Here is a 21,408-nt window from a genome sequence, read left to right as displayed (position 1 = left end):
TTATGTGCCTCAACTCTGGAAAAGCACGGGAATAGTCTCTCTTTTATCTCACCCACCTCATGAGCATTGTTAGGGCCCATTCAAATATTTTTGTGCATTTTGCAACTAAAGATACTACCTTACAGTAAAAGCTTCACAACAGAAATTCTAAAGGACCTCAGAGGCATGTGTGTAAGGTGCTAGACATATTATAAGGCATTGTCAGAGGAAATAGAAGATGCTAAATATAGGAGAAACTAGTCGCTTTCTGAGCCTTTCTCTATACCTGGGGTTTTGAGGAGTTAAAAAACATCTTTTCAAAGGGGGTATGCATTTGATTTTGTTGTGTTTTGCAAGATAAATGAGAAAAAAACTACATCATGTCTATGAAACTTCTCACAGGGGACACAGGTTGAAAGCTGGGAAGCCCTTCAGCCTCAGTTCAGTGTAGTTCTTAGCCAGACCTGTCAGCACTTTATCATGTTGTCTAATCCTAGTAGCAAACTCATTTCTTTGAAAAAGAAATGTTTTCAAAAAGATAACATGATAAGCCCACTGGATTACTTTATATAATCTGAGACTGGGATTTTGCTCTTATCTCCTTTAAGCATTATATCTTTACAGGAAGCAATTAAAACATTTTTACATGTGTGTCTGTCTCTCTCTCTCTCTCTCTCTCTCTCTCTCTCTCTCTCTCTCTCTCTCTGTGTGTGTGTGTGTGTGTGTGTGTGTGTGTGTGTGCGCATGTCACATGAACACCATACTCCATAGCACATATGTAGAAGTCAGAAGACATATGGTTCTCTCCTTCCACCATATAGTTTCCAGGGATTGAGCTCAGGTTTGGGAACAAGAACCTTTACCTATGGAGCCATTTCATTGATTCACAAAAAAACAACTTAAAAATAATACTTCTATTATACTGGTGACCATAGTTCAGCAATGGGTAACTTAGTTTCTCCAATAAACTATAGCATGAAATTTCTGGTTTTATTTTTCAAAACTAAAACTAAGTCTTATTCTAAAGTATCTGCATAAAGTTGATTAGAAACTCAATCTCAGCTATTAATCACTAGTTCACAGCCTACCTTAGTCTTCCCCAAACAAATGATCCTAGGTCTTAGGCAGAGCAGAATATTCTGGGAAGACACTCTAGGCTTAAGTCCAAATAATTCATTTCTGATTGGCTCATGATCCCTTAGGAACATGTAGCTCTACAGACTTCAAAGTATTTACGATTGGGATACTTTCCCTACACCCCCATAAGGCACCACACCACCATTTTTCTTGAGAGTCCTACTAACTATCCTTCTCTATACTCCTGATTGGGAATTTGAAGAGTGTCTGCCTTACAGAATCTTTATTCTCAGTGTTGACCTCTACTCTGCTTAGCTTACAAAATGCTTTTAAGGAATATAGAATGGTGGTTACCATCAGGTTAGTGTCACCTAGAGCTTTTTATTTTGTAGTTTTGATACTTTGACATCTTGGGGCCCTGTTCACTGTAGATCCTGCCCCTTTCTGGGTATCACCATAGACTAGGGAGAGGGATTAAAGAAAGTTCTTAGCCACTTTTATTTTGCCATGCTTTGGTCTTTAATTTCTAAAGAAGCATTCAACAATTAAGAAATACTTATTACATCCCAGGTACTGGGGTTTTGCCAGAGATTGGAGAAGCACAAGAATGTCATATGAAAATAGCATCAGCATTTTTTTTTTTACCTAAATTTGGTAACTTATGAAAGATATGTATAAAGGGCTTGAGAGTGCAGAAAGGGAACCTGATGGAGCCTAGTAAGGTGAAATTGAGACGTTAGTGAGAAGGTGATATTCTCATTCCCATGTATAGAGGCTCCCAAACCTCAAGTGCAACTGAGATCACATGTCTCTATCAGATCAAATACCAGCTTCCTAGACAGACTGGATATTGACTATTGGTCTTTAAAGACAGTAGCCCAAGTCTCCCACTTGACCCATACACCATCATCTGTCCTATAGCTGCTACTGGTCCTCATGCCCATCTGGAACCTCATTTACTTCTAGACTTGGGGCTTCAGTTTAGCTCTGGTAAAGGAGGAAGATGGCTCTAGTTGTGTACATTCAAGGAACCCGTTGGTAGGTGTGGAATCTTGACAGAGGCAGTTCCCTGAGAAGGTCTATACAGGTTCTTGTCCTGGCTACATTGTATTTAATATGGGTGTTTAGAGTTAAAATAATTTGAAGATAGTTACTGTGCTCAGTTGAAACATAGAGACATTTAACAACTTAGAAATAAATCTTTGTATGATTCTACTTATATGAGTTACCTAGCATTCCTATGCAGAATGTTGGCCATCAGAACTAAAGGAAGGAAGAGTTACTGTTTTATGGGCGTGGTTTCAGTGAAGGAAGCTCTGTGACTGGGTGGTGGTCACAGCAGTATCAGTAGCACAGTGGGAATGCACTCAGTGGCAAGCAGCTTGACACTTACAAAAGCTGACAGTGCTATACTGTGTTTCTTTTACCACAATGTAAGTGAATTCATTTAAACTTGCCTTCTAAACCCCCCACTTTTAGAAGGTATCTGATGTGCTAATGTAGCCCCATTTTTTTTTCCATTTGCAACATGGCTTCTTCTTCTTTTTTTTTTTTTTTAATGTACTCTATATAGAAGAACCACTTAGTTGTCATGCAATCAATCATAGCTTTTCAGGAGACTTTTACTAATTTTCTCAGCTACAACCACCACCAAAGTACATTTCTATTTAAAATGACAAATGAAAAGAAGCCCATTCCATTATAAATCTCTGAAACAAGATTCAGGCGCATATTTCTTCTTACTTTATTTCTTTGAAGTTGGTGGAGTGTATTCAAGTCTGTGGATTCTGATATTCCACCATGTATGACCAGGATTTCGTTGTCAATAATTGTACCAATTGGGAGCCAGGTATAGACTTCTTCCAAGACTTGTAAGATTTTTTTCCCATGTATCTGTAAGTAAGAGTGTAGTTAGTTTTTTTTTTTTTTTTTTGATTTGTCCAGCTAAGTGAATAGTCTCAATATATAGATAAAAAGCAAGTTTTCATGCCAACAGAAGGAAGCCATCAGGGAGCTATCAACCAACTAGCAAGTATTTAGCATGGGAGGTTTTTTTTTCATTCTGTATTTTTGATACTTTGATATCCTGGTACCTTATTCATGGAGGAAACTACCCCTTCTCATTGCTAATTTCTAGAGCTCTTAAATGACTGCTTTCATGTGCAAACCAACCATTTCAGATTCTACACTTCCAAGGAAGTTTTTTTTTTTTAATTTTTAAATGTATTTAACTTTATTTTATGTGCATTGGTGTTTTGCCTGCATGTGTGTCTATTTGAGAGTGCCAGATCTTGGAGTTATAGACAGTTGTGAGCCTCCATGTGTGTGTGCTGGGATTTGAACCCTGGTCCTCTGGAAGAGCAGTGAGTGCCCTAACCACTATCAATCTCTTCAGCCCCCAACCCCCCAAGGAATTCTTTTCTTGGCCTCTAACTCAGGGCATCACCCTGTTGTGCTAATCAACCCAGAGCTAGACCAAGACAACTAGTCATAACCCTTATGCTGTACGTCTGGCTGCCAACTTTCAATTTACTAAGGGGCTTTGTCCTGTCTTTCCTATGAAAACCTATTAAGAGTTCTTGTCTGTATTTTCTTCTGGCTCCATCTGCCCCTCTCTTTGTCTGACTCTGATTCCTTGTGTGCTATTCCCAATGTGGCAAACTATGCCTCCTGCATGTAGGTAGCTGAATAAAACTCTCTCTGTCATATTGTATATTTCCCTGTCTGTCTGTTGCACTATGACTGAGTAAAAAACCCTGGGTAGGTACCTTACCTTTAAGGCAATGCAATATGTTTATATGTATGCTGAAACTGATCCAACAGTCACAGTGAAAAAGAAAATCTAAGATTCTATCATGGTGAGGGGTTCCTGCTGTGCTTATTATTTTATTGGCACAAATTCTAACTAATCAGCCCATCACTCTTCCCAAAGCAACAATCTGCTCTTCATTGGCTCTTCTTTTTTCACAGCAAAACTAGTATGAATCTTACCTTGTATTTCTGCAAAATTTCTTTTGTGAAGCCATATCTGAAAAGTAGATTTTTAAACCATTAATTATTGCAAAAAAAGAACACCATTGATGTCTCACTATTACCAAATAGTAGGAACTCAAGAAAGCATAGACTTCAGTTGAAATACTTAGTAGGGTCTTTCCGGAGCATTGGGAGAAAGAACAAAAGTAACTAGTGGCACCATCTTGACTCTCAAGAAGCCCAGAGTGTTGGTGGGGCAAGAAAATACATACTTGTGGAACTGTAATACAGCCTAACAAATGTGTGCCAGGGGTTATGTAAAGGCTACAAGTATTTTGAGACATATGTCTTTATGGTTGGAGGAAACTGTATGGAGAAGACTTCAATGCTCAGACATCCAATCACTCAAAATGAATGGGCAGGACAAAGGAAAAGAGTGAAAAAGATGAAGCAAAGCATGTAAGATAAGCTGGGTCTTCATGTCTTCTCTGACATGGAATATGTGATTCAATGGATGATTTTAATAGAAAGTATCAGGAATTTTAATGCCTGGATAACAAAAAGCTAAGAGAGATTTTTCAATTATGTTTCCTTGCTTTAGGATAATATTGAAAACCCTTTTCATGTAGGCCTGCCTGAACTGGCACTCGATATGTCAAGCAGGCAGTCTTTGAATCTTCCCACCCCTGCCTCCTGAGTGCTGGGATTAAAGGCATGTGCCACCACATGTACTCTTCGTCACCAACAGGTAACATATGAACAAAGCACACTCCCCCTATTTCCACACAAACCACATCATGTCAGGTTTCTCCAGTATGTTACTGTACTTTTCAAGATAAATTCCCTCCCTGTACTCATCAAAGGTGTCACACTGCTAGACTAATATACATCTTGCCATCTACATGAGAATGAGTCTTGTTTCCCAGTTGGTGCACGGTTTAGGAAGGATTAGGAACTGTAGCCTTGATGGAGAAGGTGTGTCAGTGAGGGGTGATTTTGAGGCTTCAAAAGCCAAAGTCAGGCCCATTTTCTTTTTGTCTTTCTCTGTCTCTGTCTCTCTGTTTCTTTCTGTGCATGTCTCTGTGTCTCTGTTTATCTATCTATCTATCTATCTATCTATCTATCTATCCTCCCTGCCACTTGTGGATAAGCTATAGGTTCTCAGCTACTGCTCCAGCAGCACAGCAGCTGGCTTGCCACCATGCTTCCCAACATGATGGTCACAGACTCACTGTCTGAAACTATAAACAAGCTCCTAATTAGATGTCTTCCTTTGTAAGTTGTCTTGGTCATGCTGTCTCTTCACAGCAATCAAAAAGTAAAGACAGCATCCTTACCTTTCAGGACTTCTCTGAAGCACTAAATCTAATTTACTAGTTTCAATTACTATCTAGTGTCAATACTATAGGATACTCCAGGTTACACTTCATAGCTATCTCTGGATTGATACTCAGTAATACATCAAATAAACCTACCCCAGACTACATCCATTCCCTTTCAGAGTGATGCCAATATTATGCCTTTAAACTCAAGCCTGCTCATCCTTGATTAATCCCTCTTTCAAGACCTCTATATCAAGTTACTGAGCCCTAAAGTGTTATTGCCCAAAGTCTTCTTAAATCTATTTTTCCCTCTCCATTGCCCATCATGCTCGTCTAACTAGGAAGCTCCCATTTCTGTAGCTCTTTCCTAATTGACCTCCTTGTATCCGCTCTTGCCCCTCTTTCTTAAATGATATTCTCATCCTTAGACACATGCCCATATTCCTTCACAACACTCAACCATCTTTTATATCTCCAAGCCTACCAAGCACTGTCATTGTTGGCTCTCTATTGCTATGATAAAGCACTATGACTAAAGGCAACTTGGAGAGGTTTTTGTTTCAGCTTGCATGTCCCAATCACAGTCCATCATGATGGGAACTCAGAAACCTGGATGCAGAGTATAGAAGACAACTGTTTACTGACTTGCTCTCCATTACTTGCTCAGCCTTTCTTCTTATAGCACCCAGGATTAGGTTTCTGATAATACTTGTAGATTTTTGTTCTTCATAGGTTTTGTTTTGTTATTTTTGCATTTTGCTTTTATACCTTGAGAGTTAGAACTGAACCTCTGTACTTGAGTCAGGTGTTGAGACTGCTCTGAAGACAAAAGTGATCTGCTGAGCTTTTATCACAGCACCCAAAAGCTTAGGACCCAATGCATGAGACATTACATAACCTCAAATTTCTAGAACAAACTGAATTCTCTTTTCCATAAAAAGAAAAGAAAAAGAAGGGAACATTTATTACCTACTGTGCCTTTCAGACAGAATTCTTAAACCATTTAATCAGTCATTATCCCTCAAATCTCTAGTGAGTCACACAGTTCAAATACTATGTTACAGCTGTTCTCAAAAAATGTTTATGAACAACTATGCTAGAAGCAATTACCAGGACCCAGAATACACATACCAATGTAAAATGTTGTGCCAGCTTCTGAGACAGAATTTGTAGCAAGCCAAGAGAAGCAACAGAAACTCTCATCTAAGACTGCTTCAAACCATGCCTACAAACCTGACCTAACATGCCTACCCAGCATGCAATTTGGACTGCAAAGGGTGGGCATGACAGAAAAAATATAATAAAGAGGAAGAGAAAACATGACTGTAAGAAGTCAGAGAAGTGCTTCAAAGCAGGGGAAACTTAGTTTAAAGACTGGGTTAATGGACAAAGGTGAGGACTTGGAGATTTTCCTTATAATTCATCTTATCTCTCCTTCCATGCAGCTTCACCTATACCTGTTAACTGTGAACTCAACGCAGCAGCAATTTCAGAGTGGGAATAAAAGAGGAAGTCTAAAGTCCATGTTACCTCAGGTTCATCATAAAGTCTTCATGGTTCCCTCTATTGAGGTGCAGGTCAGAGGGGTAGACAAGAAAGCTAACAAGCAATATCATTAGGATCTCCATGGAATTGTTTCCTCGATCTACAAAATCACCATTAAAAACATATGGATTGTTCTCTGAAGGCAGGCCATTCTGTGGAGGGAGAGGGAAGAGAGCAAGTCGTTAAAAGAATATCCTTTTAAAGTAAGGTTATGTGTTCCTGCTGAAACACAAAAGAGGCCAATTCATTTTTCCACTGGGACGAATCTGACCACTGGCTTGAAATTCTTCCAGGGCACATAACTACAAGGGACCTAGAACCAAAGAATGAGCCCAGGACAGGGAGATTTCATGGGGGATGGGGATTGTTTGCCCTACTCATCACTTACCATATGTTTTCTCTGACGGAAGCTAGGATTTGTCTCACCAAAATTAGATACCCTCTTGGGGGTGGGAAAACTGTCATCAGAATATATTGCATGAAAACAATCCAGTAAAAAAGAAACACATATGTTACTACCAAAAAAGTACATAGTCTCATGCTGCCCTTGTCTCTGAAAACAAAGAGACCTCCACACAAATAAAAACCACTAACCTAAAAGTCCAAGCATTTTCATTTAAAGGTTCTATAATAAACTTCATTCTCTCAATTTTCAAAATGACAATATATCCCTTGTCAGGTCACCTGTGATAATGGACATGTAAGAACTCAGGCAAGGGGACAGTGCTATAGGATATGACTGGGATAGAACTGATATACCAGTGGAGAGATACAACCATACATGGTACCTCTACCCACTATATATTCTGACTGATTGATGACTGGGGCATATCATATATCAGCTATTTTGAGTATTACTCTTGAGTATTTATTTATTTATCTATTTATTTATTGTTAAGAGGATGCTTATAAAAAGATTATTTGTAGGAAAAGAAACTGAGACCCAGGAAGAGAACCAGTTTTTAAAATAGCTCTTAACTTGTTTAGTCCTTCATTCTAAACTCTAAAACAAGTATATATGACATGGTTACATTTTCTCAGTGTCATACTTGATAAGGAATTATTAGCCAAGTACATTTCTACTTAACAGTAAGATATAGTCAAATGTTCTTAAATGTTTTACAAAGAGAAAAGTCATGTCAAAATATATACTTTCTGTGTGAAATATTTATCTTCAGGAAAGAATACACATAACCCAATTAGTTTGGTGTTTCAAACTATTTTCAAATTCTTCTTTTGTCAGATTTCAAACTATGTAACAAAATCTTACTCCTTTATAGTTAGCATTTAAAATCATACATTTCAGTATAAAACAGTTTTAAAACAATACAGGTTATAACACATGACTTAGGAATTCCAAAAATCATTTCCACAGTGTAACATATTCTGAAGGTAAGTGGGGGAACGAAACAGTGGCACATTGTAATCAGATGATTAACATCACAGCCCAGCTCCAGGTATACTATAGTTATTGATGAGCAAGTTATTTAACCTTTTTTTCATCTGCAAAATGGGAATGACACCATCATTAATTACCATGCAATATTTGGGAACTGAACATATATGTCCATAAAACTCCATGCAAACCATAAACACAAATGAAGATGTTCATTACACCATGACCTCCATGTTATTTCTAATTTTAAGATTATATTATTTTATAATCTCTTAATAGGGCTTATATGGTATAAACTGTTACAGAAATATAAGCTATAGTCATCAAAATTTACAGAAGAGAGAATTCTGTGCCTCTTATATTTTTTCTTTCCCCAGCCTTGAGATGCTTGGAATAAATTGCTGAGAGGACTGGCAGACTCTACAAAGATGTACAGGCTCTGAAAGAGGCTAAGGAATTAGTATCAGAGTCCTGAGACAAGGACATGGAAGGACTAAGCTTGAAGAGAAAGGAGGAACCCATGGCTAAGGGATGATTGCCTTACAGAAGAGGGCAGTGCTGGTTGGGGTTTATGGAATGTTGGATCTTACTAGGAAAAATGTGGGAACTACTTCCATGTAACAAAAGTCAAAGAACAAAGGGCAATTGTTTCAGAAGAAAATTATAAGATATATATAAAGAATAAAGAGTTTTTAAAATCATGGGAAGGGCTGGGGAGATGGCTCAGCAGTTAAAAACAAGTACTGAATAATAGAGACCAACAACAGACAGTGTGCAGAGCTTGAAATACTCTGCTAAATGGGATATCTTTATCAAACCCCTCTCCTAGGGTTCAGGGAACCCTGCAGAAGAGAAGGCAGAGTATTGTAAGAGTCAGAGGGGATGGAGGACACCAAGACAACATGACCTTCTAATATAACAGGACTAATGCACACATGAACTCACAGAATCTGTGGCAGCATACATAGGAGCTGTACATGTCCAAGCTAGATGGTATTCTAGCACTGAGATGGGGAAGTAGACATAAGCTCCATCCATAACCAAGAAGCTATCCCTCCTTGGCAATCACTTGCAAAGGAAAACTTCATTTTCTCCAATGGAATGTCACCAGGTATACTGGCTGGTTTTGTGTGTCAACTTAATACAAGTTAGAGTCATCAGAGAGAAAGGATCGTCACTTGTAAAAATTCTTCCATGAGATCCAATTGCAAGAAATGTTTGAAATTAGTGATCAATGTGGAAGGACCAGCCCATGGTGCCATTCCTGGGTTGGTGATTCTGGGCCCTATAAGAAAGCAGGCTGAGCAAATGATGGAGAACAAGCCAGTTAGCAGCACCTCTCTATAAGCTCTGCATCAAATCCTGCTTCCAAGCTCTAGCCCTGCTTGAGTTTCTGTCTAGACTTTCTCTAATGATGGACTATGATCTGGAAGTATAAGCCAAATAAATCCCTTTTCTCTCCAACTTGATTTTGGTCATGGTGTTTTGTCACAGCAATAGAAACTTCACTAAGATACTGGGTATAAACCACACTTGAGTGTAGGTCCCAGGCTAGCAGTAGATGGCCGATACAAAACAAACTCAGTGATTTTTCTAGATTTTTTTTTTGTGTGTGTGTGTCTCATATTGCTTTGTTAGGGCAATTTTTACCTTATTGGGCTTTTTTTGCTTGTATATTATGGTTTCTGATTTTGTGCTTTTATGGATTTTGTTTGTTTTTCTGGTGTATGTTCTCTCTCTCTCTCTCTCTCTCTCTCTCTCTCTCTCTGTGTGTGTGTTGTATGCTTTCTGTATGTGTTTCTCATGCTTTTTCTCTTTTCTTATTCTAGTTTCCTTTTTCTTTTTGTGTTTGTTTTCTAAAGAGACAGAGAAAAGGCATAGAGTTTTAGATGCAGAGTTAGATGCAGAGTTAGATGGGTTAGGAGGTAGGAAGGATCTAAGAGATGAGGGAGGGAAAACAATGATAAGATATAATGTATGAAAAAGTTGTCTTCAATAAAGGCAATTAAAAGAATAAGTCCTTCTGTTTCAGAGGATCCAAATCCTGATCCCAGAACCCACATCTGGTGGCTGACAATCACTTTCAGCTCTAGCTTCAGGAGGATCTGATATCTCTGGCCTTATATACATGAGGTCCGATCAAGAAACAAAAAGAAAGAACAAAGTAATGAAGGCAAATAAAAAGAAAGGAAAGGAAGAAAGATAGGGAGCAGGAAGGGAGGGAGGAGAAAGGAAGAAAGGAAGGGAGAGAAAGAGAGAGAGAGATCAAAACTAAACTAAGTAAACTAATATGCTAGTAATAGGCATTCCATGATCATGGAAAAGAAATAATTAAAATAATACTGAAAGGAGTTTTCTATGGCTAAAAGACTTCAAGAGCTGGAGTTAAGCTTGGTAGTTAAGAGAACTTGTTGCTCTTGTAGAGGAGCCAGCACCCACATTGAGTGTCTCACAAGAACCTATAACTCCTGAACCAGAGAATCCAATGCCTTCTTCTGGCCTTCATAGATATCCATATATATGTGCATACACACATGTGTGCAGATACACGGACATGCATACATACACACAATTAAAAATACATTTTTATTTATTTTTAAAATTTATTTATTTATTTATTTATTTATCTATTTATTTATTTATGTGAGTATTCAAATACACCAGAAGAGGGCATCAGATCCCATTAGAGATGGTTGTGAGCCACACTGTGGCTGCTGGGTATTGAACTGAATCTCTTGGAAATGCAATCAGTGCTCTTAACCTCTAAGTCATCTCCCTAGCACCAAAATACATTTTCAAAATGATTTTTCAGTTTGATGTTTGAAAGAGTTCATGACTGAGAAGCATAATAGAGGAGAAATTCCATTACCCATTAAAGGTCTTAGAATATACCAAAAAGAGGTGGTGGGGTAGGAGGAGAATCAGCCTAATCATTTGAAGTAGAGAAAGGTAGAAGATGGTAGAATAAAATCTATAAATTAAAGAGAAAAAGGGACTATGAGACAAGAATTCTATATCAACAAAGACATCATTGATATCTAAGAATAGCAGGAAAATATTTGTGAATATGTAAGGGTTCAAAAGTTCTAAACACTAGAAGAAAAATATGTAGTGGTTTGGTAGCACAAAAGCAATGAACACATATACATGTATATGAAACACAGTTTCAGATGCAAGGAACAAAGAGGTAGACAATACAAACCCACTGGGTTCAATGTGCTTGCATATGTTTAACAAAGGAAAACACCCAACAAGATACTCCAACCAAGTTACAACAGTAACAATTTAAATGTCTTTGAGCCAAGGAAAGACTACAAGGAAAGAATCCAATTGTGAACAGTTAGCCTTCAAATATATTAATAAACATGAACCAATATGAAATTGTCAAGACTGCATTTAAGTACTAAGCAAGAATTCCAGAAACAGAAGAGGAAATTGTTTGAAATTACAAATACATTATTTAGGTTAAACATACAGGAATTAATAAAGTTCATGGTCTAAAAAGTAGGGCTGAGGATGTATACTACTAGCTTAGCATGCATGAAACCCCAACACTACATAAAGCTGAGCATGATGGCAGTCACTTGAAATTTCAGCACTTGAGACATGGCAACAGGAGAATCAGATATTCAAAGTTATCCTCAGCTACATAAAGAGTTCAAAGATGGCCTAAGCTATATATCATGAGACTTGGCCTTATAAGTAAGTAAGTAAGTAGATAGATAGATGATAGATAGATGGATAGATAGATAGATAGCATAAGAAATCAATGATTTACTGAATAAATGGGAACCATTGTGTGCTAGCTAGATTTATGTCAACTTGACACAAGGTAGTCATAGGAGAGGAGAGAAAATGCCTCCATAAGATCTGATTATAGACAAGCATGTAGGGTATTTTTAGTGATCAGTGGGAGAGAACCTAGCCCATTGTGGTGGTCCTATGTTCTATAAGAAAGCAGGTTGAGCAAACCTTGAGGAACAAGTCAGTAAGCAGTACTCCTCCATGGTCTCTGCATCAGCTCCTGCCTCCAGGTTCCTGCCCTGTTTGAGTTCCTGTCCCGACTTCCCTGACAATAGTAAAGACAGTCTGCTATGTTTGCAGACAGCAGCCTAGCATAAATGTCCTCCGAGAGGCTCCACCCAGCAGCTGACTGAAACAGATGCAAAGTCAAATGTTAGACAGAGTTTGGGGAGTGTTGTGGAAGAGTTGGGGGAGGATTGTGGGCCCCAAAGTGGACAGAGACTTTACAAGAATACCAACAGAGTCAACTAACCTGGACCCTTGGGGGCTCCCAGAGAGTCCTACCAAGCAAACTAAACCACCAACCAAAGAGCATACAAGGGCTGGATCTAGCCACATACATACACCTCATGCTCCATGGTCTTCATGCACGTCCCCTAACAATTAAGAGGGGGGGGGGCTGTCCTTGACTCTGTTGCCTGCTTGTGGATTCTGTACCCTTAACTGGGCTGCCTTGTCTGGCCTCAGTGAGAGAGTATTTGCCTGGTTTTGCAGTTTCTTGATGACTCAAGAGTGGGCGTGGCTAGAATAGGAAGGAAGGGCATGTAGTCTCATAGTAGAAGGGGCTCGACCCAGAGTGGGCTGGGGTAGACTCAGAATGAACAAAGCTTAGACTAGGGGGCAGCCTTCTCAGAGGAGAAGGGGAAAGGGAAGAGAGAAGCTGTGTGAGGGGGACTGGAAGGTGGCCTGTGATTGGGATGTAAAGTGGATAAATAAATAAATTAATGGGGAAAAAAGAAAGAAAATCACCAAAACAACACAAAGAAAGAAAAAACCCAAAGCAAGCTAAATAGTAAAGAAGAATAGAAGAAAAAAATTCAAACTTATAAATGAGTTAAAATTTTTACATTAAAATATGAAAGACATTAAAATAAAATTCATGTAAATATTATTCCTTAAAAAGATATATTAATAGGTTAGAGATGATTGAAAACATAAATACAACAGAGAGGACAGAGCTAGAAATAGAAACAGAAAACAAAATGGAATTTAAAGGTTAAAATGTCAACTGGGTGTTGTATAATACATCTATAATCCTAGCACTGGGGAGGTAGAGGCAGGAGCAAAAGTCTGGCTACAGAGCAAGTTCAAGGCCAGTCTGAGCAACATAGCAAGACACTGTGTCAAAAAAGAGATGATAGTAGTAATATCCCCTAGTGCTAGAATACTTGTCTAGCATGCAGAAGGCTTAGGTATGATTCCTAACACCAGAAAAAAATTAAAATATTTAACAGCATCAAAACATTTCATTATAACATGTTTAAAAGCACTTCATAAAGATTATACATTTCATGAACTTGTAATTAATATCCAAAGAAGAAATATTCACTTTATATTCTAATCACAAGTACAAAAATAATTGTTTAAAACTACAAAGGTGGGGCTGGAGAGATGACTCAGTGGTTAAGAGCACTGACTGCTCTTCCAGAGGTCCTGAGATCAATTCCCAGCAACCACATGGTGGCTCACAACCATTTGTAATGGGATCTGATGCTCTCTTCTGGTGTGTCTGAAGACAGTGTACTTATATAAACAAATAAATAAATTTAAAAAACTAATAACCAGGTGGTGGTGGCGCACGCCTTTAATCCCAGCACTTGGGAGGCAGTGGCAAGCGGATTTCTGAGTTTGAGGCCAGCCTGGTCTACAGAGTGAGTTCCAGGACAGCCAGAGCTATACAGAGAAACCCTGCCTCAGAAAAAAAATTTAAAAAATAATAAAATTACAAAGGTGTTGAATATCTATATTGAATTATTGCTTAAAACAACCTCCATAAATTCTTGACACTCTTTTTTAAAAAGTAAAGTCTAAGTTTCTTCCCTTTGAGTGAGATAGACTTAATGACCTGCTTCTAGTAAACAGGAATAACAGTAGAGGTGATTATGCGAAACTTTAGAGACTAAGTCATAGAAGACATGGCAGCTCCCTAGTATTTTCTCTTAGATTACTCACTTTGGGGGAAACTAACTGCTATTTTCATGAGAATGCTCAGCCAGCCATGTGGAGAGGTCCATGAGTTTAGGAAGGACATTAAACGCTCTACCTAGAGCCACATGAGTTGGCCATCACTTTTCATCCTTTAAAAAGATTTAAAGATTTATTTTATTTTATGTGTAGAAGTGTTTATATATATATATTATATTTTATATATTTTTACTTTAATATAAACTTTAATCGATATAAGGAAGTTTTTACAAATAAAATACAATTAATTTTTCAGATGTGCATGCAAACTTGGTGAAAATTAACTTTACACGTGCCCCACAAGAAATCTTTAAAACATTCAAACTGAAAAATATCTCACAGGACATTTTTCTTATATCACAATCCAGTAAGATTTGAAATAAATAATAAACTATGACTAGAAAAATTCTTGCTCCGTGAATTAAGATTCTTAGAAATTAACAGCGGGAGTCTTGATAAGCAGTGGATCAAAGAAAAAAAATTAAAGATTCGTGTTTCACATGAGAGCTGAGGAGAAGGCTCTGTGAGTAAGGTAGTTGCTGGGCAAGCATGAGGAATTGAATTCAAATTCCCAAACGCTCATTAAAGATTGGTGTGACTGTGTCACCACCACACTAGGAGACAGAGACAAGTAAGACAATAGTAGAGACAGAGAAATAGTAAGCATCAGATTCTTTATAAGACCTTGTCTCAAAATACCATGTGGAAAGTAATAAAGACAGATACTAATGTCAACCTCTAGCTTCCATATGTGCCAGCAGGAGGGCACATGCATGCATGTATGCAGGTACCACACACACACACACACACACACACACCAATGCAAACATGCAACCACTTCCTCACCCCAACCCCACAATTAAAAAAAGAAATCTTAAATGTATATACTGAACTCTTCTTAGTGTTAAGCCTTTCAAGGCAATGACTTCAAAACCAGACAAGATTCATTTGGATATATATCTGTCTTGCTAGTTTACGATTAGTCAAATTACTTTGCATAATCTAAGTTAGAAAACATTTTAGTCTTCACATAATAAGGCAACTAAGTCTCCTGTGACATGAGTCTCTAGGCTCTTTAGGCTTCTGCTACTAAGATCTCTCTCAGTTCCTTTCAAATGAGCAAAATTTCTTCACTCAGCTCCAGCAAACTCAGATTTACACTGCAGTTAATAAGTAACATTTATGGATAGATATTAAGCCAAAAATTACAGAAAACCCAGGGTAACCACAATTCTGAAAAGTACTCTGATGGTCTGCAAGGGATTTTTAAAAAGTGAATTGACTAGACACATAAAAAATGAGACATTTTCCTATATTCTCACCCAGTTCCCATTGAAGCATTTTATAATAGACATTTGAAGTTTACTTCAACATATCTGGACATTTTCCTAAGGAATATCAAACAATAATTTCTGGACTTCGATTCCATAATGTCACAACTTTCATTTTTACAGCCTCTGTTTTGAAGATCTATTCTCATCAAAAAAAGAAACAACTTTGTTCCAGTGGCAGCATCAAGTATCCCAGTGATGGGTATACAAGATTAGATTACCTTCACTGTGGGAAAGTTATGGGCATGGGCTCAGGTGGAGCAATGAGGGGAAGGAAGAAAAAAGGCAAATGAGACAGCACAGATCCCAATGGACAGCCTCAGTATGATACCCACAGGGTTAAAAGCTAATTAGCTGCTTTGTGTCCATGTCTAGCTCCTTTTCAGCTGCGGGAGCACCACTCTCAGCACCAATTTAACAAACTCATTCACTAATACTTGATCTACAACTTCAAGCTTTCCATTCAATGAAGGAAAATGTCTTGTAATGTTAGCAAGGCTGAGGCTCGAAATGAAGTATTTCAAATTGGTCACTCCAATTAAGCAAAAGTGGCTGATTAGAATTAACCTTTTCAGAAAATAAAATCTAAAAACATGACCTAACTAATGATATGTAAATTGCTTCACTTGTTGATAAAATTACATTTGAAGACATATAAAGTGGAGATGCCCTTTTAGCAAAGGTCTGTTGCGGTTAAGAGTGTGGTACCTAGAGGGGAAAAATTCCCAAGCCAGATGGGGTTGAGTGAGCTGAAAATATCTCAGAGTTAATGTATTAAATGACAAAAAATAAGGATGGCCAAATACTAAACAAATGAAAAACTAACAATTCCTCAAAAGCAATCATTGCTCTGAAACCCAAAATTTATTGCAGTAATGGTAATAGGAGAGTGTGTAACAGAATCTTCCTTGCCCTTCAAGATGTTCCTTCATGATTCAGGCCCTTACTAAATTATTAAATATCCTTAAAAGTTTTGTCAAAACTACCATCCCTTAGCCCAGGCATGGTAGTCATGCTTGAAATCTCAGAAGTACCAATGTGAAAGAGTTCAAGGCTAGCCTTGACTGTCTAGTGAGGCTGTCTTATGGTAAAATAATAAATAATGAATCAGGCACAATGCCACACAACTGGAATGCCAGCATTTGGGAAGTTGAGGGAGAATTGCTGTAAGTTGGAGGTCAAACTTGGTTTCATAGCAAGATCTTGTCTCAGACACAAAGCCTAGCCACTCTATCCAGGAAGTCTTCAATGAAGTTAGTGTCCCACCAGTAAGTTACCTTAAAACTCCAAATTCCAATCATAATATGTCCTCTCTCAATTATCTTTTGCTCATTGTGTTGCCCACTTCCATCCCTGTGCTAGGAACTGATCCCAGGGGATCTTGTCTTTTTTATCAATCAAACTTCCTAGTAAACTATATCTGTCAGGGCAATAATTTCCTCTTAGTCATGCCATATTGCCAAGTTTTAGCATATTATCTCATTCATAACTGATACTAAATATATATGGAATGAATGATCCCCATAGTTTATCTTTGTAGATTGCTCTAGTTTTTACATGATGCTTACGGCTTCAGTACACAGAGACCAAATAAAAAAGCTTATTTAGTGAACAAATTAGTGGAAAGATTCATTTTTGCATATGATCAGTTATAATGCTAAAGGTCTTGACTCTATAATCCCACTACTCAAGGGGATGAGACTGAGGATCACAAGTTGGATGGATGCCTGGGCTCTGGAATGTGTCTACTCCTCACCTGAGCAACTTATTAAGACCCTGTCTCAAAGTTCTTGTAAAAAAAAAACAAAACAAAGGACTGAAGATACAGTTTAGTGGTAGGGTGCCTGCCTAACACATGGGAGGCCCTAGGTTCAATTTCTTGCACCTTAAAACAAGTCTTGAGTCAAACCTACCACTTGGAAAAGAACAGTAAGATAGTTAGGCATATCAGTGATGATACTGCCTCTTAGACTTGGTTGACCTGGGCCAAGCATGAACATATAGCCCTGTTCATATTATAAAGAGGAACTGATAAGAAAGAAACTATATAACAAAATGCCAACTGAGAGGCAAATAAGAATTGTTTGTGAAGGCAAAGCTTCTGGGTTTTATTAGGGTTGATGGAGAAGAAAAATAGCCATAGGTAAGTCATAAATATTGGGGATAGAATTGAGCAACCCAGAAGGGTCCAAGACACCATAAGAAGACTTACAGAGTCAATTAACCTGGGACCATGGGGAATCACAGAAACTGGACCACCAACCAAAGAGTGTGCAGGGGCTGGACCTAGCCACACCCCCCATTTGTAGCAGATGGGCAGCTTGGTCTTCATGTGGGTTCCCTAAACAATTGTAACAGAGACTGTCTCTGGCTCTGTTGCCTGCCATTGGATCCCCTTTCCACTACCTGGACAGCCTGGTTGGGCCTCAGTGGGAGAGGAGGTACTTAGTCATGCAGGGACTAGATGTCCCAGGGTGTGGTGGTACCCTGGAGGGCTCCTGAGATAAGGGGAGGAGATAATGGGGGGATTTATAAGACTGGGACTTGAAGGAGAGGAGGAATGGGGAGCTTCAATTGGAATGTAAAGAGAATAAATAAATTAATTAATGGAGAGAAAAAGACATAAGTATAGGGCATATCTAGCTTTAAACTTTTTAAAAAATTCCCAACAGGATACAGTTGGCCAAACTACTCCCCAAAATTCAAATTTTGTTTCCTTTAAACCATAATAAATAGATAAACAATTTAAAGTAAGCTATCCCGAAATAATCTTTGAAGATCAGGGTTCACACCAACGTGACTCAACTCATAGCTTTTGACCATGAGCTAAAGGGAATCATTGCACTGGGCTGGGATTCAGTGAGCTGTTGCTGCACTGATTGAGGGCAAAATATTAATTCAACTTAAGACTTTCTAGAGTTCAATGAAAATAAAGGTACAACATACCCAAACTTATGGGACACTATGAAAGGAGTGCTAAGAGGAAAGCTCATAGCACTAAGTAGTGCCTTCATAAAGAAATTCGAGAGATCTCATTCTAGCAAATTAACAGCACACCTGAAAGCTCTAGATCAAATAGAAGCAAACACAGTCAAGAGCAGTACAAAACAGGAAATAATCAAATTCAGGGTCAAAATCAACCAATTAAAAACAAAGAGAACTATACAAAGAATCAACAAACCAAGAGCTGGTTCTTTGAGAAAATCAACAAGGTAAGACAAACTAAAAGGCACAGATAGAGAATATCCTAATTTTAAATATCAGAAATGAAAATGGGGGACATAACAACAGATACCAAAGAAGTCCAAAGAATCATTAGGTCTTACTTAACAAGGATGTACTCCACAAAATTGGAAAATTTAAACTAAATAAATCAAGATCAGGTAAACAATCTGAATAGACCTAGAACATTTAAGGAAACAGAGTAGTCATTAAAAGTCTCCTAATTAAAAAAAAAGCCCAGGGACAGATGGTTTAGTGGAGAATTCTATTTCATTTTCAAAGAAGAGCTAATGCCAATACTTCTCAAGTTATTATAGAAAATAGAAACAGAAAGAACACTGCCAAATCCATTTTACAAGGCCACAGTCATCCTGATACCTAAACCACACAAAGACTCAACAAAGAAAGATAATTTCAGACCAATTTTCCTTATGAACATTGACGTAAAAATATTCAATAAAATACTCAGAAACCAAATCCAAGAACACATAAAAAAACATCATCCACCATAATCAAGAAGATTTCAGACCGGAGATGCAGAGATAGTTCAGCATAAGAAAATCTATTAAACATAATTCATCATATAAACAAACTGGAAGAAAAAAAAATTTGATCATTTCATTAGATGCTGAAAAAGCCTTTGACAAAAATCCAATACCCATTCAAGATAAAATCTTGGAGAGTTCAGGGACATGAGGCACATACCTAAATACAATAAAGTAGCTATACAGCAGGCCATTAGCCAACATCAGATTAAATGGGAAGAAACTTGAATCAATTCCACAAAAATCAGGGACAAGACAAGGCTGTCCACTCTCTCTATGTCTATTTAATATAGTACTTGAAGTTTCAGGTACAGCAATAAGACAACTAAAGGAGATCAAGGGAATACCCATTGGAAAGGAGGAAGTCAAAGTATTGTATTTGAAGATGGTATGATAGTATATATACATAAGTGACCTCAAAAATTCTACCAGAGAACTCCTACAGCTGACAAACACCTTCAGCAAAGTGGGTGGATATAAAATTAACTCAAAAAGAAAGTAGCACTCCTATATACAAATAATAAAGAGGCTGAGAAAGAAATCAGGAAAATAGCAGCCATCACAATAACCACAAACAATATAAAATATCTTGGAATAACTCTAACCAAGCAAATAAAATACCCACCTGAAAAGGACTTCAGGTCTTTGAAGAAATAAATTGAAAGATTTCAGAAGATGGAAGGATCTCCCATGGCTCATGAACTGATAGAATTAACATAGTAAAAATGGCCATCTTACCAAAAGCAATCTACTGATTCAATGCAATTACAATAAAAATTTCAACTCAATTCTTTACAGTCCTTGAAAGAGTAATAATACTCAATTTCATATGAAAAACCCAAAAAAATGCAGGATAGCTAAAGTAATCCTGTACAATAAAAGAACTTCATGAGGCATCACCATCCCTGATTTCATGCTGTACTATAGAGTAATAGTAATAAAAAACTGCATGGCATTGGCATAAAAATAGACAGATTGATCAATGGAATCAAACAGAAGACCCAGAAGTAAATCTACACACCTATGGATACTTGATTTTTTTATGAATAAGTCAAAACTATATAATGAAAAAATAGAAAGCATCTTCAACAAATGTTGCTGGTCGATTTGGATGTCTGTGTGTAGAAGAATACAAATAGGTACATATTTATCAGCCTGGACAAAACTCAAGTCCAAGTGAATTAAAGACTTCAACATAAAACCAGATACACTAAATCTAATAGAAGAAAAAGGTGAGGAATAGCCTTGAAGGTATTGGTACAAGGGACAACATCCCAAACAGAATACCAAAAGTTCAGGAGCTAAGATCAACAATTAATAAATAGGACTCCATGAAACTGAAAAGCTTCTGTAAGGTAAAGGACACTGTCAATGGGATTAAATGGCAGCCTACAAATTGGGAAAGCATCGTCACCAACCTTATATCCGACAGAGGGCTGATATCCAAAATATATTAAAAAAATCAAAAAATTAGACATTAACAACCCAAATAATCCAATTAAAAATGGGGTACAGAGCTAAACAGAGAATTCTCAACAGAGGAATCTCAAATGTGTGAGAAGCACTTAAAGAAATGTTCAATATCCTTAGTCATCAGGGAAATGCAAATCAAAACAACCCTGAGATTCCGTCTTACATTGGTCACAATGGCTAAATAGAAAACTCAAGCAATAGCTCATGCTGGCAAAGATGTGAAGCAAGGAGAATACTTGTCCATTGCTGGTAGGAGTGCAAACTTGTGCAACCACTCTGGAAATCAATCTGGTGGTTTCTCAGAAAATTAGGAATAGTTCTATCTAAAGATCCAGCTATACCATTCCTTGGCATATACCCAAAAGAAGCTCCACCATACCACAAGGGCATTTGCCCAACTATGTTCATAGCAGCTTTAATCATAATAGCCCCAAACTGGAAACAACCTAGATGCCCCTCAGCTGAAAAATGGATAAAGAGAATTTACACAGTAGGGTATTTACTTAGCCATTCAAAACAATGGAATCATGAAATTTGCAGGTGAATGGATGAAACAG

The 21,408-nt window shown here is 37.7% G+C and overlaps 1 protein-coding gene across 1 annotated transcript in view; it reads right to left on the bottom strand.

Annotated features, from left to right (window-relative positions):
- Ppef1 (protein phosphatase with EF-hand domain 1) overlaps positions 1-21,408 on the bottom strand; it is a 92,899-nt gene that overhangs the window by 13,736 nt on the left and 57,755 nt on the right. The window contains exons 9-11 of the mRNA XM_076918373.1: positions 6,882-7,048; positions 4,048-4,084; positions 2,800-2,949 (exon numbers count right to left, since the gene is read on the bottom strand). Of these exons, the coding sequence (XP_076774488.1) occupies positions 2,800-2,949; positions 4,048-4,084; positions 6,882-7,048 (354 nt within the window). The remainder of the gene's footprint in view (positions 1-2,799; positions 2,950-4,047; positions 4,085-6,881; positions 7,049-21,408) is intronic.

The sequence above is a fragment of the Arvicanthis niloticus genome, chromosome X (genome assembly GCF_011762505.2).
Source record: "Arvicanthis niloticus isolate mArvNil1 chromosome X, mArvNil1.pat.X, whole genome shotgun sequence".
Lineage (NCBI taxonomy): Eukaryota > Metazoa > Chordata > Mammalia > Rodentia > Muridae > Arvicanthis > Arvicanthis niloticus.
The sequence above is the reverse complement of the archived record's forward strand: the minus strand, read 5'-3'. Positions and strand labels throughout refer to the sequence as shown.